Source organism: Polypterus senegalus, chromosome 14, assembly GCF_016835505.1.
Source record: "Polypterus senegalus isolate Bchr_013 chromosome 14, ASM1683550v1, whole genome shotgun sequence".
Lineage (NCBI taxonomy): Eukaryota > Metazoa > Chordata > Cladistia > Polypteriformes > Polypteridae > Polypterus > Polypterus senegalus.
Window position 1 is genome coordinate 115,115,540 of NC_053167.1, and position 25,491 is coordinate 115,141,030.

Below are 25,491 nucleotides of genomic sequence, written 5' to 3' on the forward strand. Positions count from 1 at the left end.
TAATGAAGCACTACAGAACTGTAACCTGCAACTCTGCACACTGCCATTCATAACTACTTACCCAGAATTAATCCACCAGATGCCTGGGATCATCTGATGACACCCTTGTTACCAAGCTGAAGTCTCAGTAAGCAACTTTTGCCAAATGCGATTTTAGTTTTGTGGCTCTTACTTTCTCTTTGAGGCAGCACTTTTGTTAATTTTATTTTTTGATTAGCTCTTCCACTCCATCTGAACTAGTGTGGTGCTGAGGTGTACTCGTTGCATGGCTGCACTTGGGTCCTAATCTGGGATCCTAAGTTGGTTTGTCGTGTGGTGGGTGCGGCAATGCACTGTATCGGTGCGTGCTCCTAACTTCTCTCTCTCTCTCTCTACACTGTGTACACTGTGTATTGATACCTGAAGTTTGATACAGACTACTTTCAATCAATTTCTTCTTCTTAATCTTTTCCCATTTCTATGTGGAAGCAACATGCCTAATCAACCTTCTCCATACAGCTCAGCTCTGCACCTCCTACTGTTTTCTTTCAGATCTTCTTTTACTTTATCCATCAACCACCACTTTGGCCTCCTATTCTTTCTCTTCTCCTGTACTTCCATCCCCATCACTCTTTGCTCATATATTCATGGTCATTATTTGTCCATACCACTTCATCCTATCAAAGTACTTTCCTGTACTTTTTTAGATTTCTCTCCCACTATTGTTGTACCTCTGATTGTTCTTGTTCTGTTCTTTTTTGTAACTCCACACATCCATCTCAACATTCTCATTTCTCCCATATCTAACTTCTTCCTCAGTGCTCCCCTTGTTGACCACGTCTCAGCTCCATACATCATTGCTGGTCTTACCACTGTCTTAAATATCTTACCTTTATCATAATTTTTTGATCACTCCTGAAACCTTCTTCCAGTTTTTCCTTTTCAGATTGTGCTATGTGTTATCTTTTCATTTAATTCTCTCTCTCTTAACTTAAAAAAATAGATTCTGTCTTCCTCCATTTTATCTTCAACACTCTATCTTCCAAAGCCTTCTCGATTCTATACTTCCTGTCCATTTCCTTCTTTCTGGTGCTACACAACACAAAGTCATCAGGTAAAAAAGCTTACACCGGGGTTGATATTTTATCTTACAAGTCAACCCCTCCATAACCATATCAAAGACATAAGGACTTAAAGTAGATTCCTGAAAGAGGCTTACTGTAACTGGGATCTTGTCTGTTACCCCAACACTGCTTTTAAACTGGGTCTCTCTCTCTCTTGCTATATATATATATATACAGTACAGGCCAAAGGTTTGGACACACCTTCTCATTCAATGTGTTTTCTTTATTTTCATGACCATTTACACTAGATTTTCACTGAAGGTTAATCAAAAAAGGTCATCAAAACTATGAATGAACACATGTGGAGTTATGTACTTAACAAAAAAAGGTGAAATAACTGAAAACATGTTTTATATTCTAGTTTCTTCAAAATAGCCACCCTTTGCTCTGATTACTACTTTGCACACTCTTGGCATTCTCTCGATGAGCTTCAACAGGTAGTCACCTGAAATAAAACCACACTAGGGGGCTCTGCCTCCTGCTTGCTTCTCTCACCAACCCCTGTGTGTGTGCTAGTGCCAGCTACTTCACATCTCTGCTGCTCGCGTATGTGGATTTCACTTTCACCAAAGAAGAAAACTTTTAATTCTCACAGATATGCCTTTTCATTGGGAAGAAACACTACTTTTCCCTGATGGCAACACGAATTAGACAATCTACAAGTCCCCCACTTAAAGTTTAAAGCCAAAAATCATACCTACATATTTCTTTCATATTACCTTTGTCTATATATTCAATCTCTTTTCGCTGTTCCGTTATTTTGAGTAATAATTTCCATTTATTATCGCTAATGCGATCTTTACTATCAGTTTTTGGAGACTTTCGAATTTTAGTACTTTCATAATCTCTAACCTGCTCTGCATGTGTATCGCGCAAACATTTTTGAACCTCTTTACGACATTCTACTTTGTCTTCTACTCTTTGTCTTTTATTTCCGACCCTGCTTGGAGCTGAGAGTGCAGCAACTGAGTCTGACAATAGCATTCACATGAATGAGAAGTGATTGAACTGTGGGCATGGTTGTAAATGTTTGAGAGGAGGGCGGGAATTGTGAAAATCTCTTGGCAAAACGTCTCATCTTGCGGGACTTGAAATTATCCCTCAAGGGAGTTGAAATTATCTCAGAGAAAGCCTTGTCCCGGGATTTCCTTTTATAATAATATATATAAATAAATATATATTAATGGGTGCCTGGTTGCTTCAAGTTTGATTCTTTTCAAATCTGTGGCAGTTAATTTGTGTCTTTTTTTCGCAACGCGTTTCTTGCAACCCTGTTGACTATTTGCAACAAAACGCTCCAATATCTTAGCAATTTGGAGTGGTGTGCAAAAGTATTCAATCCCCTTGAAACTCATCAGAATTTTCTGCATGACAAAAGACTTTTACACATACAGTACAGGCCAAAAGTTTGGACACACCTCCTCATTCAATGTGTTTTCTTTATTGTCATGACCATTTACAGCACTCCATCACTCTCCTTCTTGGTCAAATAGCCCTTACACAGCCTGGAGGTGTGTTTGGGGTCATTGTCCTGTTGAAAAATAAATGATCGTCCAACTAACCTGACTTCTGCACAACACAACTGCTGGTCCCAACCCCATTGATAAAGCAAGAAATTCCACTAAATAACCCTGATAAGGCACACCTGTGAAGTGAAAACCATTTCAGGTGACTACCTTGTTGAAGCTCATCGAGAGAATGCCAAGAGTGTGCAAAGCAGTCATCAGAGCAAAGGGTGGCTATTTTGAAGAAACTAGAATATAAAACATGTTTTCAGTTATTTCACCTTTTTTTGTTAAAAACATAACTCCACATGTGTTCATTCATAGTTTTGATGCCTTCAGTGAGAATCTACCAATGTAAATGGTCATGAAAATAAAGAAAGCACATTGAATGAGAAGGTGTGTCCAAACTTTTGGCCTGTACTGTATTTATCTATTCAGTATTTTTAATGAACTCTTATGCTGTTACAATACATTTCCAGTGTTAAAGTAAATAATTTTCTGTAGATATTTAACTGAAGAAGAAAAACTCAAAAGTTAGTGTTGGCATAAATACAGTATAGTCATGCGTGTGAACAAGCTTAAGGGCTTTGGTGATGGTAATTAACTGTCAGACCAGAGTTGGCACTGTTAACTAATGCTTTTTTTCAACTTCCTCTGCAGAATGGAAGGCTGACAGCCACTCCATTGCTGATGTCATTTCCAGGTCTGTGTACCTGGACATTCCCTTTCCTACCACTTGAACACATATGCTGGATGTCGTCCATTTTGCTTCAACTCCAATAAAAAAATTCAGTCTGAAAAGACTACTTTGAATTTATTTTCCTTGATTTTGGAAGTTCTTACTGAAGAAGAAAAACTCAAAAGTTAGTGTTGGCATAAAATAGCAGCGTGAAGCAAACTTAAGGGCTTTGGTGATGGTAATTAACTGTCAGACCAGAGTTGGCACTGTTAACTAATGCTTTTTTTCAACTTCCTCTGCAGAATGGAAGGCTGACAGCCACTCCATTGCTGATGTCATTTCCAGGTCTGTGTACCTGGACATTCCCTTTCCTACCACTTGAACACATATGCTGGATGTCGTCCATTTTGCTTCAACTCCAATAAAAAAATTCAGTCTGAAAAGACTACTTTGAATTTATTTTCCTTGATTTTGGAAGTTCTTGTATATGGGGTCACCAAGTTGGTGGCTGTTTATTTTGTTTGTGTCCTATTTCACTATACTTTATATATAGTTGGTCTCATTTGAAGACAATTTTACAGATGCTAACAAGCACATACAACTTACACATTTTTCTGTTAAACTGAATTTCAATTATTTTCACCTAGTGATTTCTTTTTTAATACTTACCAAAGAAGCAAACTAAGTTTAACACAGACTCACATGTAGCAGATGTCCCTAATAGTGAGCAGTAATACTTATGGACTCTACCACCATTTTCAATCATGTTGTGCTGTTGTGTTGCCAAATGTAGGTGGCAGGGAAACAACTCGATTAGCGCTTCCTGTTTAGCTGGAATGGTAACACCCGCTACTTATAATTCCCAGCGATCTCCAGCAAGTTTGTGTCCCTGAAGTGTTGTCTCAGGGAGTATTTGTTGCTGATGTGACATTTTGTGATCCCTCAGCACAATTTGCTCTGTCACAGGTAAGCAGGTAAAGTTCAGGACATGAGGACAATAAGTTCAAGAGGGCATTTTGAACCCACCATTCCAGTTCTTTAAGAACTGTTACAACATATTTTGTAAAGAGGTTCTTATTACATATATAGATACATCAAACTTTATTTGTCTCTGTGGAAAATTATTACTTATTTATTTATATTTATTATTGAAATTATTATTAAAAAATATTTTTGACAGTTTGACTTGAAAATTCTGTATTTGTAAGTGAATGTTGCGTATGTTTTTCATGGAGACAGCCATCTTGTTGTTAGAAATGATGCTGTGTTATCACCATGTGGTGATGGAAATTTTGCATTGCATGACATCATCGCTTGGACAGTATTTGATTGTTTAAACTCAGACTGAAGGGTGGCACAGTCGTAGCTCTGCTTCCTTGAAACAAGGAGAATGGATTTCAAACCCCAGGTGCTCCTTGCATGGAATTTGCATGTTCTTGCGCATATAGAAAGTCATCTCAATTAAAGGACCACTGGAAACATCAGATGGAAGATTCTCTCATCAGATTGGACAGCCAGCACGGACTCCAGAAGCAGGTAGGTGGCCAGTTGGCTGAGGTCCCCAGGACTGTGACTTTATTTTTGACTTTCTTTTGTATGATTGTAATCTCCTCCATTGTCAACTAGCCAGAGTTCATCAATTAATTAATGGACAGATATTGCTGTTTTCCATTTATGTTTAATCAGTTTATACCTTGTTCTTTGTGTCTTTAACCAATCTGTATTTATACAGTATGTGTGGCAGTTCCGTATTTAGTAAATAGTATGATCTGTACTTGTATTTTAACTGTGCGTTGTTCATAACGATGTGTGCCTGCACTCATTGAACAGCACTCTACGAAAAAATAAGTTGTATTGTATTGTATGTTTTTCCGTGTTACTACATGCAAGTTAGGTGAATTAGTAATACTAAACTGACCATCATATACATGTGGATTTAGGATGTACTTAGACCCTTTCACTTTTTTTATTCTTAATAAATTTGCAAAGATATCTAATATCCTATTTTCATTTTGTCTTTCTGGTGCAATAATTGTTGCTTGATGATGGAAAAAATAAAATGAAATTATTTAACCACAAGGCTGCAACATAAAATAATGTGAATAAAGGGAAGGGTTCTGAATACTTCTCAATCCACATTCCTGCCTTGTGCTCAGTGCATGCTGGGATAGGCTCCAGATTACTTGCAACCCTCTTCTGGGTAAACAGTGTTACAAAATAAACAGATGGATAGAAAAGCTCAGACTCCTGAAAGTTCATTGTCTACAAGGTTTGGCTCCCGTTCATTTGTCTTCCTGCTGATTTTCTTTCTGGCAGGACACATTAAAAAAGTCTACACTTCTCTAGAAATTGATTGAGTAACTGGCAGTGTTCAGCCAAGATACAGTTGTGGTTCTTTTTGCAAATGATAGAGGATTTTAATAATTATGTTTGCATTTTCAATAATCAGTTCCGTTAGATTCAGTGTATGTGATTTCAGGATAAAGGAACACATTTCTTATTCACAGAGGAATGCATCGTTATAGAAATGTTCCAGTCAGAAGTAGGAAAGATTTATTATATAACATGGACATCTTTTTCCCCAACACCCACAACCAAAGAGAAACCTGTAACAAAGCCATGAGGGAACAGATTTTTGATTACGATATTTACTAATTTATGAAAGCACAAGTATTAGTAGGAAGCTTGCTTTATCATTTTTTTTCTCCCTTGCTCAATGAACATAAATGGCAAAGGTTGGAAGAAGGTTAATCTGCTTCCAGACAGTTGCAGTTCTTTCACCTCATGCTGTCTAAGTACTACTACAAAAGAAACAGGATTAACACAAACCTATAGCAAACATACAATGGAAGCTGTGAAGGACTCTAGTCTCAGAGATCTGGAGCCTGCAGGCATTTATGCAGTCAATCTAACACACGTTGGTCTTGTGGAACAATGTAACCTATTGAGACTCCTCACATTAAGCTCTCCTTGATGTCACTAACGAGTGAGGGGCCTATTGATAACTACCACATTAAGATGCAAGAATTACAGATTTGTTCCACAGAGAAGTGACCACAGGTCAAACATTTGGCAAGAACAAAAGATGGAAATGAACGTTTTCTTTAACCATGTACAAGAGGTTATGTTAAACCACTAAGTACAATTAAAGGAGGAATTGTAAGCAGTTAAGGGATGCTGTTCTATGTGCAGTACTAATTTTCTTTAAGGAGAGGATTACAAATCTCAAGCGGGCTCTTTAAAAAGGAGCCAAAAAGACTCTGAGAGGGTGATGATCATCTTTCTGTTTTTGTTTCTACTGACCACACACACCACTGGATTACAACTACAACTCTCTTTTATCTGAATGTATGTGCTGTCCTGTGCCTGCTTGTCAGTGTGCATTCATCTTGGTTGGATTCGTCTTCACCTGGGGTGTGCTCCTGATCACATCAAATCTTCACACTGCAATGGGAACCTGGTAGGATAAAACTTTACATTTTGTTCAGAGGGCTATTTACAGGGTTTTCATTCCACTCATTCATTGGCATCTGTACCTGCTGTACTGAATTGTGTTGGACTTCATTGCTTATTCACTGTTTGTTGTTTCGTTCAATCTTGTGTATGTTAATAATTATCACTGTCAGGAAACTGGGGAGGGCAATTGTGTACACGTTTACGTGTAATATTTTTTCTTCATTATTTGATTAAAACGAGGGACATTCAAAATATTTTTGCACTTTTTTTAAACTCTATTTATTAAGAATTTCAAAAACAAATTACATCACTTTTCTACATAGTCTCCTTCCTTTGCGATGCAATTTTGCCAGCGTCGTATTAACTTTTTAAAGCCATCAGCAAAAAAAGGTTTTTTTCCTTCCAAAGAAAATATAAAAGTGCGGAAACTTTTTGAACGTCCCTCATATATTCTTTATTCATAGACATGTTAATCAGTGTGTCTGTGTGTGAGTATGTGTGTGCCGGGTCAATGTTAGGTGTGTTCCTGGGGTCCTCGTAACAAACTAAACAAATCACTGTCTTTGGATGGTATGAATCTTAGTGACCCCACAACCACTACAAGCTAACAGCTGCTTTGCCCTACTATAGCATATTCTGGATTATGAAGAAGAAAGAATGAAGACACTCAAATACACTTACACACCTAGATTGGTAAAGGTTGACATGTACAAAGGCAATAAGCCACTCCTGTTATCAATCTGTGCAGCTTCTTTATTTCATTTGATCCAATGTGTTTCATTTCAAAATAAAAATATTAGTAAAGTTATTCACTTCATTACATTTTCTGTTCACTTTACTCTAAATTTATTTTTGCACAAACAGATGTTATATAATGGAATGTACTTGATTCAGATATATTATTGCAAAGTATCATATTGTAAAATCTTCTGTTGAGTGATTTCCTGTGGTATCAATAGAAAAAAATTTACATGGAAGAACTTCATGGACAATTTCATAACAATTGTTTGTTTTCCGCCTTGTGATCTTGGGTACTACTGTTTTTTAAATGCTGCTGTCAAGAGGTGAACATAACGTTATCTGTCCCTCCAGTATAAAATGTAGGGCATCTAACACTGTCTTTTGGATTAAAGACACATTAAACAATACTTTGTAGCATTAGTATGAAGACCTTTCAATCAGTGTTACTTTCATTTCAGCTTTGACAGCATTCGGCCTTAAGACTTTGATTCTCGTTTTGCCTGTTGAACTCACATTTTTGACTTTCTGCTATTAACCTATGCGTGTTTCATTGCTCGCAATTCTAAACCACTTGGTCTTCTTTAACCTTACAGTGATTATGCAGACTTTTAGTACACAGCCTTTAACAATCACAACTAATGTGCCATGGCAGCACAAACATGCATTACTGGAAAAAGAGCAATGGGCTGAAAACCCAAAGCTGAGGAGATTTTCTTAGATGCACATTCTCCAAGCCCGAGCTCTACCAGTCAGGAAGTGCTGGCTACAGTTTCACAGGATGTTGTTTAATTCAACGCCCCTGTCCTTCATTGCTGGTATCAAGGGAACTTCTTATCATGCATGAATAACTGTGGAAGTTGCATCTTCTGGTGATCTTTTTCTTTAAAAGGCACACTGATGTGAGTCCAGGTTGTCTGGTCTGTTAGGGCTCATTTATACTTCACACTCAGAACAGGTATGCGCATACATCATGGCTGCCACACGTTCCCAGCGTTCATTTAATACGTCCTCTGAGCAGGTCCTCAGAAATTAACGAGACGCGTGAGCGAGTTGCAGTACCAGAAAATATTTGGGGGGCGCTGTGTGATAAAAGTTGGAATGTGACGTCAGAGTCTCTGTTTACTTTCTACATGTGACAGAAAGCCGCTTTGTGGATTGTACAGGGTCGATGTGCCTTCTTTGATGTTAATGAATGGTTCGATATGGTGAAGCAAAATGCCGACATACAAATGCATTCGTGGTGCTTTTATATTCAAGCGTCGAATATTCCTCAATGTAAAAGTCTCACATACCATCTTTTGTGTCCTTTTTTTTTTTTTTTGCACCTTCACAATAGGAACAGAATTTACGGATGTGTATTTGAGCCATAGAGAAAAAAAATTAAAGACATGGTAAAAAGGTGTATTTTGTGAATAAAGTTTAAATTCCATCTTTAATCTCAAAATGTCCACTTTAATCTTGTAGTTTATTTATCATTAAAGCAGACCTTCGTAAATGTCATCTTAAGACAAACCTAGCTGTTAATCGCTACGTGCTTCTGGAGCTTCCTCCTGACCTGACAGCAGCAGCAAGCAGCAATAGATCACCCCATAGAAAACATTAAATGTATGATATTCCAACTCTCTGCACATTAAGAATCCTTAGATTTACACTTGATATCACTTTCATGATGAAATGCATTAAAATATGTATGTTACATTTTACAGATAAATTGTTAACTTAATTTAATTAATGAACACTGTTAATAATTACACATATGGGGGCGGCACAGTGGCAGAGCGGTAGTACACCATCCAACCTCTGCTCCTTAGAGACAAGCTGACTGAGATGGGAGTAGACTCACACCTGGTGGCATGGATTGTAGACTATCTTACAGACAGACCTCAATATGTGCGTCTTGGGAAACTGCAGGTCTGAAATTGTGTGCAGCAATACAGGGCAAGGGACTGTACTTTCTCCGGTCCTGTTCAATCTATATACATCAGACTTCCAATATGACTCGGAGTCCTGCCACGTGCAAGCGCTCGCTGATGACACTGCTATTGTGAGCTGCATCAGGAGTGGGCAGGAGGATGAGTACAGAAAGTTAATCAAAGACTTTGTTAAATGGTGCAACTCAAACCACTTACACCTTAACACCAGCAAGACCAAGGAGCTGGTAGTGGATTTTAGGAGGCCCAGGCCCCTCATGGACCCTGTGATCATCAGAGGTGACTGTGTGCAGAGGGTACAGACCTATAAATATCTGGGAGTGCAGCTAGATGACAAATTGGACTGGACTGCCAATACTGATGCTTTATGTAAGAAAGGTCAGAGCAGACTATACTTTCTGAGAAGGTTGGCATCCTTCAACATCTGCAGTAAGATGCTGCAGATGTTCTACCAGACGGTTGTGGCGAGTGCCCTCTTCTATGCGGTGGTGTGCTGGGAGGCAGCATAAAGATAAAAGACGCCTCACGCCTGGACAAACTTGTTAAGAAGGCAGGCTCCATTGTAGGAGTAAAGTTGGACAGTTTAACATCTGTGGCAGAGCGACGGGCACTGAGCAAACTCCTGTCAATCATGAATAATCCACTGCATCCACTGAACAGTGTCATTTCCAGGCAGAGGAGTAGCTTCAGTGACAGACTTTTGTCACTGTCCTGCTCCACTAACAGACTGAGGAGATCATTCCTCCCCACACTATGCGACTCTTCAATTCCACCGGGAGTAAATGCTAACATTAATTTTATTTTAATTTTTTCATTTTTATTACTATTTAATTTAATATTGTTTCTTTGTATCAGTATACTGCTGCTGGATTATGTGAATTTCCCTTGGGATTAATAAAGTATCTATCTATCTATCTATCTATCTATCATCTATCTACTAGTGTCTTGCAGTAGGGAGTCATGTCATTGGTGTTCCCTGCCTGGAGTTTGCATGTTTTCCTGGTGGGTTTCCACAGTGTGCTCCGGTTTCCTTCCAAAGACATGAAGGTTTGGGGATCTGATGATGCTAAAATGACACTAGTTTTTGTGTATGCTTGTGATGAGCTGATGCCCTGTCCAGGGATTTTGTTTCTGTCTCACGCCCGATGCTTGCTGGAATGGGTGTTTTCCTGGATTGATGGATGTAACCATTAAACATCCTTTTCAGAGATATTGTGGCAAGGTGTACTTGGAATTTAATGGATGTTTCGGGCAATGCACAACGCAGCGAAGCCAAACGTCTTCTCAGTGTGATATCTTACACTGCCACCTGTTGGAATCCTCCAGATTTACGCAAGGTATGTGCTCAAGTATAAACAGTACATTGCTTGTGTATCAGTAGCATCCGCTGGAGCATGTGTTGCAGTGTGTGAAGTATAAACCTGGCCTTAGGCGTCATGTGTGTCATGACCAACATGCTGAAGCACTTCACAACCAAAGTGATGAGTGCCATAGGCCTTTCATTATTCAGAGACAAGTTTCTTTAGCACAAGATCAAAAGGCAGTTGACTTAAAAGCAGATGAGAGCTGTTGTCTGAGCCAGAGGTATATTGAGAATGTCAAAGAAGACACCTGCCATCTGATTCCTACATACTTTGAGGGCACAGCCTAAGATATCTTTATAACCCGTAGGTTTACAAGAGTAGGCTCCTGTCAAGCATCTCATCAGCTCATCTGTAAACAGCATGAGAAACTCATCACTTGCCATTGTTGTGGCCCTGCTGCCTGTTTAAGTGTTGTTTGGTGAAAAACAACCAAAGAAGGTGTGAAGCACATCGGGTATGGAGGAAGCAGTGGTTACTGTTTGCTTCAGTTTGCTCACAAACTCTGTTATTACTTGAATACCTTACCACAAGCACCATAGTTCTTAGTTACTACAGAAGTGTTCTATCTGTACTTCTACCTTATAGTTTCGATAGCACTGATATCAGCTTCGAGGTTTCTCTTGTCTGCCCCTCTAGGACTTTGAGCAGGGAATAACCATCTCTCTGGTTATTTTTGATACATATAGAATCTAATTCTGTTATTAGTTTTGTGTTTTGAGTTAAATTGTATAATTGTCTTGATTTTTGTTATTTATGTGAAGCTTTGAATTTATCACTCAGCTGCATCAGTCACACAAAGTCTCATTTCTCTTTAGTTCTACTTAGCTTTATTTCAAGTAGGCCTGAGCATCAGAAGGTCCCTAAAGGCCTACTGTCTGCCATACTACTTGGCAGCTTATTCCAGGTATATATAGTTTTCTGTGTAAAGAAAAACCTAATTATTGTGCGAAACTTACCCTTAACAAGTTTCCAACTAGTGTTCTTGATGAACTCATTTTAAAATAACAGTATCAATCCACTGCACTAATTCCCTTCATAATTTTAAACACTTCAATCATGTCTCCTTACCATCTTCTTTTGCTTAAACTGAAAATGCTCCGCTCTTTTAATCTCTCTTCATAATTCCTCCCCTGTAGCCCTGGAATCAGCCTAGTCGCTCTTCTGTGGACTTTTTCCAGTGCTGCTATGTCCTTTTTGTAGCCTGGAGACCAAACGTACACAGTACTCACCAATGCATTATAAAGCTTGAGCAGAACCTCCTTGGACTTGTACTCCACACATTAGGGCGCTATGTAACTTAAAATTCTGTTACCCTTCTTAATGGCATCTGAACACTGTCTGGTTGATAATGTTGAGTCCAGTACGACTCCTAAATCCTTCTCATAAGGTGTACATTTGATTTTCAGGCCTCCAATTGTGTATTCAAACTTAACATTTTACTTCCTATATGTAATACTTTGCATTATTTACTTTAAATTGCATCTGCCACAAATCTGCCCAAGCCTGTATGCTGTTCAGATTTCTCTGTAATGATTCAATGGATTCAAGATTATCTGGCATTCCACCTACCTCGGTATCATTTTTTGTTTGAAATCAAACAAATCACCAGGCCCAGATAATATTTATCCTCGTGTTTTAAGGAGGCTAGTGAGTACATATATAAACCCTTGACACATATTTTTAGGAAGTCACTGTGCACTGGAGAGATTCCAAAGGACTGGAAAATGGCAAATATCATCCCATTATATAAAAAGGGTGACAGGGCAGATCCAAGCAACTATAGGCCAGTAAGCTTAACATGCATCACAGGAAAATTAATGGAAGGAATTATTAAGGATAAGATTGAGCAACACATGACAAGGACAGGAGTTATTCTGAACAGTCAGCATGGGTTCAGAAGAGGGAGGTCGTGTTTTACTAACATGTTGGAATTCTATGAGGAGGCAACAAAAGGATACGATCAAAGTGGAGCTTATGATATTATTTATCTGGACTTTCAGAAAGCATTTGATAAGGTGCCACATGAGAGGTTGGGCATCAAGTTAAAAGAAGTGGGAGTTCAGGGTGATGTTTTTAGATGGGTGCAGAATTGGCTCAGACACAGGAAGCAGAGGGTGATGGTGCGAGGAACCTCATCAGAACTGGCCGATGTTAAGAGTGGTGTTCCACAGGGGTCAGTGCTAGGGCCGCTGCTATTTTTAATATATATAAATGATTTAGATAGGAATATAAGTAACAAGCTGGTTAAGTTTGCAGATGATACCAAGATAGGTGGATTAGCAGATAATTTGGAATCCGTTATATCATTACAGAAGGACTTGGATAGCATACAGGCTTGGGCAGATTTGTGGCAGATGAAATTTAATGTCAGTAAATGTAAAGTATTACACATAGGAAGTAAAAATATTAGGTTTGAATACACAATGGGCGGTCGGAAAATCGAGAGTACACCTTATGAGAAGGATTTAGGAGTCATAGTGGACTCCAAGCTATCAACTTCCAAACAGTGTTCAGAAGCCATTAAGAAGGCTAACAGAATGTTAGGTTATATAGCACGATCTGTGGAGTACAAGTCCAAGGAGGTTATGCTCAACCTTTATAATGCACTGGTGAGGCCTCATCTTGAGTACTGTGTGCAGTTTTGGTCTCCAGGCTACAAAAGGACATAGCAGCACTAGAAAAGGTCCAGAGAAGAGCGACTAGGCTGATTCCAGGTCTACAGGGGTTGAATTATGAGGAAAGATTAAAAGAGCTGAGCCTTTACAGTTTAAGCAAAAGAAGATTAAGAGGTGACATGATTGAAGTGTTTAAAATTATGAAGGGAATTAGTACAGTGGATCGAGACTTGTATTTTAAAATGAGCTCATCAAGAACACGGGACACAGTTGGAAACTTGTTAAGGGTAAATTTCGCACAAACATTAGGAAGTTTTTCTTTACACAAAGAACGATAGACACTTGGAATAAGCTACCAAGTAGTGTGGTAGACAGTAAGACGTTAGGGACTTTCAAAACTCGACTTGATGTTTTCTTGGAGGAAACAAGTGGATAGGACTGGCGAGCTTTGTTGGGCTGAATGGCCTGTTCTCGTCTAGATTGTTCTAATTCTAATTCTAATTCTAATTCTAATTCTAATCATCTGTAAACTCAACCAGCTTGTTTCTTATATTCCTATATATTCCTATCCAAATCATTTATATATATTAACAATAGCAGCAGCCCTAGAACTGACCCTGAAGGACACCACCCTAATCTTCCACCAATTCTGTTAGGGTTCCTTCCACCTTCTCCCTCTGCTTCCTGTGTTTTAGCCAATTCTACGCATAACACCCTGAACTCCCACTTCTTTTAGTTTGATCTACTTTTAAGTATTTTTCTTTGTTTATGTGATATGGCGCTACATCTCCTGTAACTGTTAATGTTGCATCAATTACTTTATTAGTTACTAGCTGTCCCCCATGACTCTGCCCGTGTAGTAGTGCAACAGGGCAAACATTGATAATCAATAAACAAACAGGCATCACTAGCTAAGCAGAGGCAAGGTACACTCCAAAACGTGGCCAGAGGTAGACAGACTCGAAAGGAGGCTGGCGCATGAGTGAGGAGGGCCCTGGCTGTCACCCTACTCCTGACGTCATGCTGCTTCCCCCTCCCCTCGGCCCGCAGCCTCTGTCTCGGATTAGCACGAATATATCGCTCTTGCAAGCAAACTATGAAAGTGCAATGAGAGAAGTCGCAAAATCAACCGAAATGTTGAAGCAAAAAACACAATCTAAATCCATTTAGTAGTTCTCTTGTGAAAAGTGGACAGACATACAGACAGACGATTTTATATATATATATATATATATATATACTATATATATATATATATATATATATATATATATACACACAGTATATAGAGATAATGATATAAATCTCTCAGTTAATCAAAATGTGTTAACTTTTTACTAGTGATAGCTAGCTTCAAAACAGAAAGTGCACAACGCTATCTAGTCCATAGTGGGATACTACTGCCCTAATTATATGTTGCCTCCTTATGTCCTGTGATAACAAACTAGTTCCAAATGTATTGAAAGTTAAAGAAATATGCAAAGACGTACTGAAATAAAAAAAAATAAGTGTGACCATTGTATTTCTTGGTGTCTAAAATCCCCCAAAAACAATATCGCTATATATAATACGCTACCATGGTTGTCCATTTGTCTGTCCAGGATTTTAAATCACCTGTAAATCGCAACCCGTTTTTAACTATTGACCTGAAATTTGGCACACATATACTATTGTGACGTCTGCTATCTGCTTTTGGGGTGATGATTGACCTCTCATCCCTACCACCTTCGCCGTCACTTCCCCTACCTCTTCATATCTTAAATTATTCTTGAGGCAAATTGAAGACTTAAGTGTCACCTTAAGTAAAAATTTAAAGAAAAATTAGTAAGTAATTGCAACACAAACACTGACTTAAGCAGTTTTAACACGAAAAGATGCCGACGAAAGAAGAGAAGAAGCGGGTCGCTAGGGTGGAGAAAAGAAGAGCTGGTCAGGAAGCAGCAAACGCATCAACTTCTGAGCAAACGAATGTTAAACATACAGAGAAAGAGGATGAAAACTATGAATGCTCAAGTCAAGTGGATTCACTGCACGTTATTGTCCAGTGCGCCGTTACTGGTTCAAAATATTTTTAGAGACCACGAAAAGGATGTGATGATTTCAAAACAAATGCCATATCTTGACAATTTTTCACCAGGCACAGGAACTAAACACATCAGTATTGAAACTGCCTGAGCTCTTAAAAAAAGAGAAAATATTAACATCATCATTAATTTTTTTTGTTTTTACAGTAGGACTTAAAATGAGCACATCTGTATCAAAGCAACTAGCTAAATCATGTTACAACCAGTCAGGCTAAGCAGAAAGGAAGCGGACATTTTTAATTAGCCAAGGAATTTTGCAATGTGCAGGTGTAGCCTCACCGCATTGAGTCTATGCTATTTAAAAAACATTACTTTACTTTACAGTTAGCCTGACTGATAGAGAAATGCCCGGGCTAATTGCAATGGGGCAGATTTTCCAATTCAATTACAATATATATTGTAAAATGATTCTATCCCTTGATCAGTTCTCTAATTTTATTGAATAACAATGCAATGTTGTCAGGGATATTTTTCTTTCAATGGCATTGTATCTGATTGATACAAGGCAGGGTGGATCCATCCATCCATCCATCCATTTTCTAACCCGCTGAATCAATACAGGGTCACGGGGTCTGCTGGAGCCAATCCCAGCCAACACAGGGCACAAGGCAGGAACCAATCCTGGGCAGGGTGCCAACCCACCGCAGAGGGTGGATCCATGGATTCATAATGTCAATGCTAGTTTCTAAAGGTACCATCAGCATATCACAAAAGAAGTTGAGATTTATCATGTCACGTGACATTTTTGCCATTTTTATCCATTTTTTGTGTTCAAATGTCCACTGTAGCCTTAGTGGAAGGAGTGGAACCCAGAGTGGTCTATGTCATGATTTGGACTGACTTTGGATCCTCAAAGACCGCCAGTGTTTACTTCCTTTGTTTGGTCCAATTCCAGCATTGCTAGGGGCGTGGCCTCTAAGGTCAGGACCAACACGTAATCAATGCAACGAGGTAAAAATGGATGACTTTAAGTACAAACGCTTATCCAATCAGCGAATACCAAATCTCTGAAGTATTCAAAGTTTATTTTTGTGCTCTTTGCCTTGTGTATTTTCGGTTTTGACCCTCTTGTTTTCTCAACCACGATTATTGTCTCTTGTATTTGACTTTTGATTCATTTTGCTTCGTATCTTTTTTTTTGTCTTGCTTTGTTTTTTATGAACATTTTCCAGTTTTTGTTCCAAAGTTTATCTGCCATTTTGATGGCTTAACATCTCTGCTGCTGTAGCCCATTCTGTTCAAAGACCTGACATGTTGTGCATGCTGAGCTGCCTTTCGATGCACTGCTGTTGAAAACACTATTTTTGGCCTTTCTATTAACTTGTATTAAGGTACAGCCAAGGTTGTTGCCTTGGTTCAGGTACATACCTTGTTAATTTGCGTGGGTTTCCTCTTTTACTTAAATTCTAAATTTGCTTCAGATTTTGTTGGGTTAATTCTGCCCTGTTTGGTTTTGCTCTGTATGTATTTGATTATTTTAGTATTGCTTACTAATTATTTTTTAGGTATGTATTAAGCTAAGTGTCTGTGTCTTAGAGTTACTTGATGCCTGCCCTGCTCCCTCTATGTGGAGCCTAAAGACCCGGGCCGCTGGGGTGCTGGCCCCAGTAGTATTTATCTCAAAGCTGAAGAAAATTGAGCAGCATTAGGTTTGTGAGTTTGCATTTGTTTGAAATAAGTTCTTCTTTCTTGATTTAGGACTCACTGGCTTTGACCCCTGTTTCATTTTTAAGGTGTTGCCTACGGTTCTTTCTTTGAATGTGTTTACTTGCTTTATGTTCAGCTTTTTGCTTCTGTCTATTATACTCGTCTTCTTATTTCTAATTTTTTTTTTACAGCTCCCTTGTTTATCTCAAGTAAGAGTAGCGTTACTTCAAAATAATATTACTCAATGAGAAGTAAAAAGTAGTCATCCAAAAAATTAATCAAGTAAGAGTAACTGTTTGATCATAATAAATTATTTTTTAGAAATGTAATAAGACAGACAAAAATATAAAATAATGTGCAAATTCTGCTATTTCCAAATAACAAAATAAAAAATGAGTAAAAATAAACAACATCTTTACAAAATAAAGATGCACAAATAGCACAAAATTCCAAATCTCAGTTTTTCACAACAAAGCTTTTGAAGCTGATACTTACAGTAGGTAACTTGTATGTTTGAACAGTGCAAACTACTTACAGTGACGAGATATCCTGTACACCGACAGTATAATACTGCATACTCACTTGCCCTCCAAATAGCACAGCTGTTAGAAAATAACAGAACAAGGCAGCTTGTGCACGTACAAGAAGTCTCACTTTACCTTGACTGTCTGTGTCCGTGCATGTTTAGTTAAAACGTGCTTGTTCTTCACACAGTGACGTGATGGTTAAGCTTTAGCAGGAGTTGGCTCTCAAGGTTCCTGCAGTGAAGCTGTGGCCGTTTAGCAGTGATCAGGAGCCCTGCATGACTAAAAGGTCTCTCACAGGCTGCCCACGCAGGATGTTTGTGTGTGGTCATGTGACTGCATGGCTACGTCTGATTAGTGAAACAGAGTCATGTGATTATTGTTGCTACATCTGATTGGTAAAATGGAGTCATGAGATTGTTGTTGCTATGTCTGATTGGTGAAACAGTCATTCAGTAGATCCACTGGTGACTTCTCTCCGACTAAAATATAGCGTATATAAATGTGTAAATGGAAAAAAGTAATGAGGTGAATGTTGCCCAATGTAGCGGAGTAAGAGTAGCATTTCTTCTTTACAAATGTACTCAAGTAAAAGTAAGAAGTATGATGCAGTAAAACTACTCATAGAAGTGCAATGTTTTAAAAAAAGTTACTCAGTAAATGTAACGGAGTAAATGTAACTCGTTACTACCCACCTCTGGTTTTCATTACTGAAGATCATGAATGAAATTAAATGATTTTTTTTTAATTTATGACTTTTTGTTATTCAGATAATTTATTTGCAAAGGTTGCTATTGCATCACTATAAGCATGTCTTCTGAGGTTGTGGCCTAAACAATTACTCATTGGAGTTAAAAGTGTTCTTTAGCCAGGCTGACAAATTCCCAAACAAAACATTTTGCCTTGTACTTTTGCTTTTCATTCTAAGAATCTCTGTTGTAATTAATTCTTCACCTCTATTTTTTGACTTCAACTTTGTCTTGACATCTTGCTTGGGTATCCATATACATATACTTTTTGGTATTTTGACTACATCTCTTCTCCTTGTTACTTTATAAAACCTCTTGCTACGTTTTCCAGCATAACACAGCCTCCTGAATCCTTTCAAAAAATTACCAAACATTGGCGGAACTTTTTTTTTGTTTTTGGGTCACAGTGTTTGAGTTTTCCCTTCCAATTATATTGTCATTTTTTGATATTTACTTGCTAAACTCGAGAAGCAGTGGCTGAAATCTACCTGTTTTTATTTGGAGCTTGGCTGCCATTGGTGACAGCAATTCTGGCAGCCAAGGTGAGTTTCTGGTTTGGCTGGTGGTTTTACACCCCCTTTTGTAATTTGTGATGGAAGATTCACTACAGCTTGAACAAGTCTCATTAACGCTCACCCACTTATTAACACTTAGACAGTCATTAACTCACTCAATTTTTTTTTTTGCTTGTCACTCAATTTTCTGGAGACCGTAGTGAGGGAAAATCGTAAATGTGCAGCTGTTTCCACATTTGGAACCAACAATCATTTCATGATGAAAGCTGTTTAGATAATGCCTCTTTGACAATTCTAATGTTTGGTCAAGCAACAACTACGCCTCTTAACTTCTGCACACTGTAGATTTGAGTTGCAACCACACGTTTGGAGCAGAAGGCTATTTGTGAACAGGTGCATCTAATAAAGTGGTCAAAGTATATAGTGGTCATATGGGACGAATTAGAGATACAGTGGCCGCTTACCTGGCCAGCAGTTGCACGTATAGTCAACTCCTCTCTCCTCACAAGTGCCATTGTTGAGGCATGGCTGCACTTCACAGGGAGCAATGAAAATCTCACAGTGTGGGCCTGAATACCTCCGACTGGTGCAGATGCAGCTGTAACTGCAAAAGGATGATAATGTTATGTTAAAGGATACCCCAATGGAAATTCTTAACATGTTCTCAGTGCCTTTAGGTTAGTCTGGCTAAAATGAAACTTATATTCATCACCCGGTACGTTGTTTCTTAAAGCTTTGTAATTCAATATCTCTGATTGTATTTAATGAAGCTTACCCATTAATTCCATCAATACATTGTCCACCATTTTGGCAGGGCTGACTTCTGCATTCATCAATGTCTATTTCACACAGGTCTCCCTGGAAGCCTGCTGCACAAGTGCAAGAAAAGCCATTCAGGTGGTCTTGACAGGAAGCTCCATTCTGGCATGGTGATGACCAGCATTCATCAGTTTCCAAATCACAGTTACGCCCTGTTAAGAAAAAAGAACACAAATAACATGCATGACTTTGTGTAACACCCGTTGGGGAAAATGAATCTAAAAAAATGGTCTTCGGAATAATCTCTGCTCAGGCTTTTGAAAGATTCAATTTGTATGCCCGTTTTTATGCTGGGCTTTATTTCAACAAATTACAATGTATGTAAGTAATAAATACTGTGAAAACAGGCTTTTCCTTGTCAACATACTGTATGTGAATCACCTGACTAACTCTAAAGAGGCACAAAAACAGTGTCAACCTCGGATGAATCTCTCTATTATATAAAAAAATCTTGGGACGAGACCTGTTTCCAGCGACGAGATGTGATCTTTTGAAGAAAGACAGAGAGACATTTTTGAAGAGAGATCTTTTGAAGAAAGATATTTTCACATCCCGCGAGACAGGCAATTAATACACATAAAGAGCAGGTTAGAGATAATGAAAGTAGGAAAATTCGATAGTCTCAAAAAAATAAGTGAAAAGTTCACATTAGTACAAACAAATGGAAAATATTACTCGGTGAAATAAAGGAAAAGCAAAAAGAGATCACATAGTGTTTGAAGACAAATGGACAAGTGCCCTACAGGTTTTTAAACGTTTGAAGGGCTGCCTGAAATGCCGATCACCTGGAATGAAAGCAGCAGCAAGCCAGTAGCTGATTAGGCAAAGAGGAGGTAAAAAAACAACTGTTACTTGTTTCCCAATGTATGACCATTTACAGTAAGAGGGGTTTTAGAGGAGTGACCATGTCACACTGGTGTGCATTCAGCCACACTCTAAATAAAGGGTTGGGTAATTGGTATGTGAGAAAAGTTCAGAACACATGGCATGGTAGCGCGTAGCACTGGCGAGGGGGGAAGGGAAGGGGTAGGCGAGTGAAGTTCAGATCACGCAGCAAAACAGCAGCAGCAAGTCAACAGCTGATCGAGCAAATAGGATTTAAAAAAAATGATTTGTTTGCCATTGCATCACCATTTAAGTGTGGTTTCAGAGGAGCGGACGCATCTCCTTGAGGTATGTTCAGCCCCCCTCTTCACAAGCGCAGGCGAGGGGGAGGGGCTGGTAAGCAAAGCGAGCAGTGGGTGAAGCCCTCTAGTAATAATAATAATAATAATAATAATAGTAATATGAGGGAAAGTCAAGCTAAAGTTAGAAAATGGGATTTATTAGAAAATGGAACAAACCTTAACAAAACTGATGATGTCATTTCTCAGTGTAGTCTTGCAAATAAGGAGGATGTGGCAATACCTCAAACTTCAGTTTCTCCAGACATACCTTGATGTTCTTAGCAGTGGGTGGGCGTGTGGGCATTGTCTTGCAGCAAAGGAACTCCTTGAGACAACAGTCCTTGCTGCTTGGACCGAATGGCAGGCTTCACATTGGTCTCCAGCAACTCACAGTAACTTGCACTAGTGACTGTAGTACCCCTCGGCATGTAGTGTTCAACAGTAACTTGGGTGCACGAGGGGTTGCGATGACAAGACAAAACCTTTTATTCTGCTGGAATCCACTGGCATTTCCAGGCAGGTGGCACAAGTGCATTGAGAAGGGTGGAGACGGCATTGAGCAATGACATGATCAGTTTTGTTAAGTTTCATTCCATTTTCTAATTAATCCCATTTTCCAACTTTAGCTTGACTCTCCCTCGTAATAATAATAATAATTATTATTATTTACATTTATATAGTGCTTTTCTCACAACTCAAAGTGCTTCAGTGAGTGGGGAGCCACTTTAAACACCACCAGTGTGTAGCATCCACCTGGATGATGCGACAGCAGCCATTTTGCCGCCAATACGCTCACCACACATTAGCTGTTAGGTGATGAAGTGGTGTGAGTGAGAGAGCAAGTTTAGAGACAACGTATTAAGGTATTATATGAGTTTTAATATCCATCCCCAGTGATATAAACTATTGATTGTGTGTAAGAAGTGTGAGAGATATACGAGGGGGGACCCAAAAATAACCAGAATTTTGTTTGTTTTGTTGGTACTTGTAGTACGTGGTTGGACCGCTAGGGCAATCTAGTTACACTCCTCACAAGTCAGTCTGCCAAGTGCCACCAGTCTGGAAGGTTGTGCTTGTGTTCAGTGAATTTTGTAAAAGTAGTTTTGTGCAAGCGTCATTTTTTTACGATGGACGATTATCATGAGCAACGTGCGGCAGTGAAATTTTGTTTTCTTCTTGAAAAAAGTTTGCAGAAACTATTGTTATTGAAACGGTATGACAACCCTGAACCACCCACCCTACTCACCGAATTTAGCTCCGTGTGATTTCGTTTTGTTCCCTCGGATGAAAGAAGACTTGAAAGGAAGGCGTTTTGCTGACGTCAAAGAGGTAAAACAAGAAACGACCAGAGCATTAATAGGCATTACTTCAGCCGAATTTAAAAAATGTTTCGAACAATGGAACAAACGGTTAGATAAGTGTATTTCCGCCAATGGAGAGTACTTTGAAGGAGACTAATTGTAGTTTGTACAGAAAATTAAATTAAACATGTTTTAAAAATATTTTGGGTTATTTTTAGGTCCCCCCTCGTAGTTTAGATAATACAGATAATAGTTTGATTTAAAACATTTAAAGCAGAGATACAAATAAGTTTGTTACTGTATGTAATTCACTTCAGTTGTTTGTGATCTCTCAATTGATTGCTTTGTCCTTGGACAGGGTAAATGAATCAGTTGGGGCTGGAGATAGAACAATAAGGGAGAGAGGAGGAGAAACAGGTATTGTATACTCAGTGAACATAAAAAGAAAAAGGAAAGTAAAGGTTGAAAACGACCCCACATCTTCCGTGTCTTTACTCATCTTCTATAAATCTTATAGAAGCAAGGATCACTCTCTTAAGTCAAAATGGATAGTGTCACTATGTCTGGTTATCATCGTCCAAATCGAGAGAGTTAACCAACACTAATGATGAGCAGAACAATATATGCTAAAAAATGTAATTTGTTTTACTTCACAAAAAAATTCACATAACAAATGCTGTTTCACTTCCAGCGAACTTCATGTCATTGACACAAGAAGAAATGCATTTATTTCATGAGTTAATTCAATATGTGGCTGTCGTGTACTTTTTAAGTAAAGTCCTCTACTGATAAGAAAAAAAAAATCAAAATCACTAGACACCTTTCCTGTCACGTAGATATTTTGTTGTATTGTTGTTGTTCTGCTGGTTTACCGTTTTGGTAATTGCAATCCTAAAAAAGCTTCATGGTGCTTGAGACGTGCATACATTCAATGTCATTAGCAGAAATGAAGAAACAGGAAAGGGCAGTTGATATGTAACAATGGCAGTAGTGGCATGGGGCACAAGCAGTTCTCTCTGCAGTGTGTTTTCTTGTGTCTGTGTGTTTTTGGCGTGCAGAAAATGTACAGCATGCTTCTCCGTGGCGACGTCAATGAATGGCATAAATAGAATAAAATTTGCTGATGTGTGTACAAGGTACATTCAAAACGTTTCCTCACTTTTATATTTACGTTGGAAAAATGAAAGCGGGAGGGTAATAGTAATTGGTCGTGCCTGAGAGTGTCATGTGACTAGTTCTGTCTGGCAAGCCAGCTGCCCTTGCAGTTTAGTATAAGAGTTGCCACTCTGTGGTGAAGATGGCTGTGAAACTTATAAATTACATCAAAGAGGAACAGCATTCTGTCATACGCCTTTTGTGGGAAGAAGGTGTGCCAGGAGCACAAATTCATCTCTGCATGTGTGCTCAGTATGGGGATAAAGTTATTTCTCGTAGAGTCATCTATGAGTGGATTGAAATGTTCAAAAATGGCCGTACTAGTCTGATGGATGCAGGGCACTCTGGACGTCCAGCTACAGCCATGATGATGTGAAAGCAGCGGTGCATCAGTGGCCATTCACTAAACCAAAAACGTTTTTTGCTAATGGCATTAAAACATTAGAACATTAGAACATTCCAGACAAGAATAGGCCATCCAACCCAACAAAGCTCACCAGTCCTATCCACTTATTTCTTCCAAAAAAAGTCAAGTCAAGTTTTGAAAGTCCCTAACGTCCTATTGTCTACCACATTACTTGGTAGCTTATTCCAAGTGTCTATCGTTCTTTGTGTAAAGAAAAACTTCCTAATGTTTGTGTGAAATTTACCCTCAACAAGTTTCCAACTGTGTCCCAATGTTTTTCATGAACTCATTTTAAAGTAACAGTCGCGATCCACTGTACTAATTCCCTTCATTATTTTAAACACTTCAAATTGTCTTCCGAGAAGATCACGTCTCGTCCCCCAAGTCTCCCGCCCAAAGATTTTTTTTATAATAGACAGATAAAACACCTTTTTTTTTTGGATTCACCTACTGTAGAATGCATTCACATAGAGAAAGGTAACTTGTTGGATCTAATAAAATGATGCCACATATTTCCATTTAATTGAAATAAATAGTTCTAAAATAAAACAAATGTGGAGATCTAATGTTCTCAACTCTTGTTATTACAGCAAAAAGGTAAGTTGCTGGATTTACTTAATAAAATTATATTAGTTGTTTCCAATGTAACCAGTAAGGGGCACACAAAGTGCCAAACCCCAGACCCAATAATGCCAAACACAAACATCAGTTCAAGTAACAGATTCTTAATCCAACAAGCACCTATTTATTATGAAGCACAGCCAATAGCCATAAACTAAGGCAGTGGGCTCCTTTTATGGCTTGAGGGGAAAGCTTTCGGTTTGATTGGGAATCAGGGCAGTCCTCCACTGACAACAGGTCTGTTAGATTATTGAAAACACACAAGCCTAAAGTCATCCTTCACAACATTACAAATATTAAGATACTGTATCTTGATCTTTGAGTGATACAACAGAAATAAATGGAAATCCTGAAACTCTTTGCAATATATTTAACAGAAAGAGAAGTCTCTTAAGTAAATCAGTCTCTTTTTTGATCAGAGGATGTTATAAAAAAATCAGCTAATTGAGGGGAATCTGCCCCCTTGGCAACATTACCTTGTGACATTGTTATGCAAATGATGATTATATGGGTATGTTGATTGTATAAATGATAATCATATGGCTATGAAATCTGTTTGCTTGTTTGAACATAATTAAATGAGTTACTATGAGATCTGACAAAATGATGTCAATTGTATTAGAAACAGACACGTAGAGCTGACAAACAAACTCATTTTCAATTGAATCCACTTAAAGTCACTGTGTAATGGTAAAAACCATTTTGTAGAGTTAAAGTGCCATATGGGATTGTCTGGAATCCCGTCCAGAAAGACAAGTAATCCATTACTAGGAAGGGAGGCCAGTGTGGAAAGATAGGGATGGACTGGCGTCCCAACCAGGTTGGGAACTGATCTCTTGCCTGAAAAGGAGGCCAGATTGGGAGAGTTAGCCTGTTCAGAGTATATAATCCTCCAACACATTTTAGGGTAGTGTCCATATGTCTCTGCTTCTATTTTCCAGACTGTTAGGCAAGGTGGGAATTGTAATTTCATGGGTGTCGTGGAGGACACAAGGAGGAGCTACAGGGATTGACCATCCGTGTTTTACGACACTTCCTCCTAACCTGTAAGTACCTCCTCCGGACTTTCCAGTGTCTGGCTTAAAAACTCACCTTGGAGTTGGGAGGCAG

At 38.6% G+C, this 25,491-nt stretch overlaps 1 protein-coding gene across 8 annotated transcripts in view; it reads right to left on the reverse strand.

Moving 5' to 3' along the window:
• The window catches only part of crb1 (crumbs cell polarity complex component 1), a 226,235-nt gene that overhangs the window by 136,915 nt on the left and 63,829 nt on the right, over positions 1-25,491 (reverse strand). For all 8 annotated transcript variants that reach the window (XM_039735479.1, XM_039735484.1, XM_039735482.1 and 5 more), the window contains exons 3-4: positions 19,689-19,884; positions 19,378-19,517 (exon numbers count right to left, since the gene is read on the reverse strand). In XM_039735479.1, coding sequence (XP_039591413.1) covers positions 19,378-19,517; positions 19,689-19,884 — 336 coding nt within the window. The remainder of the gene's footprint in view (positions 1-19,377; positions 19,518-19,688; positions 19,885-25,491) is intronic.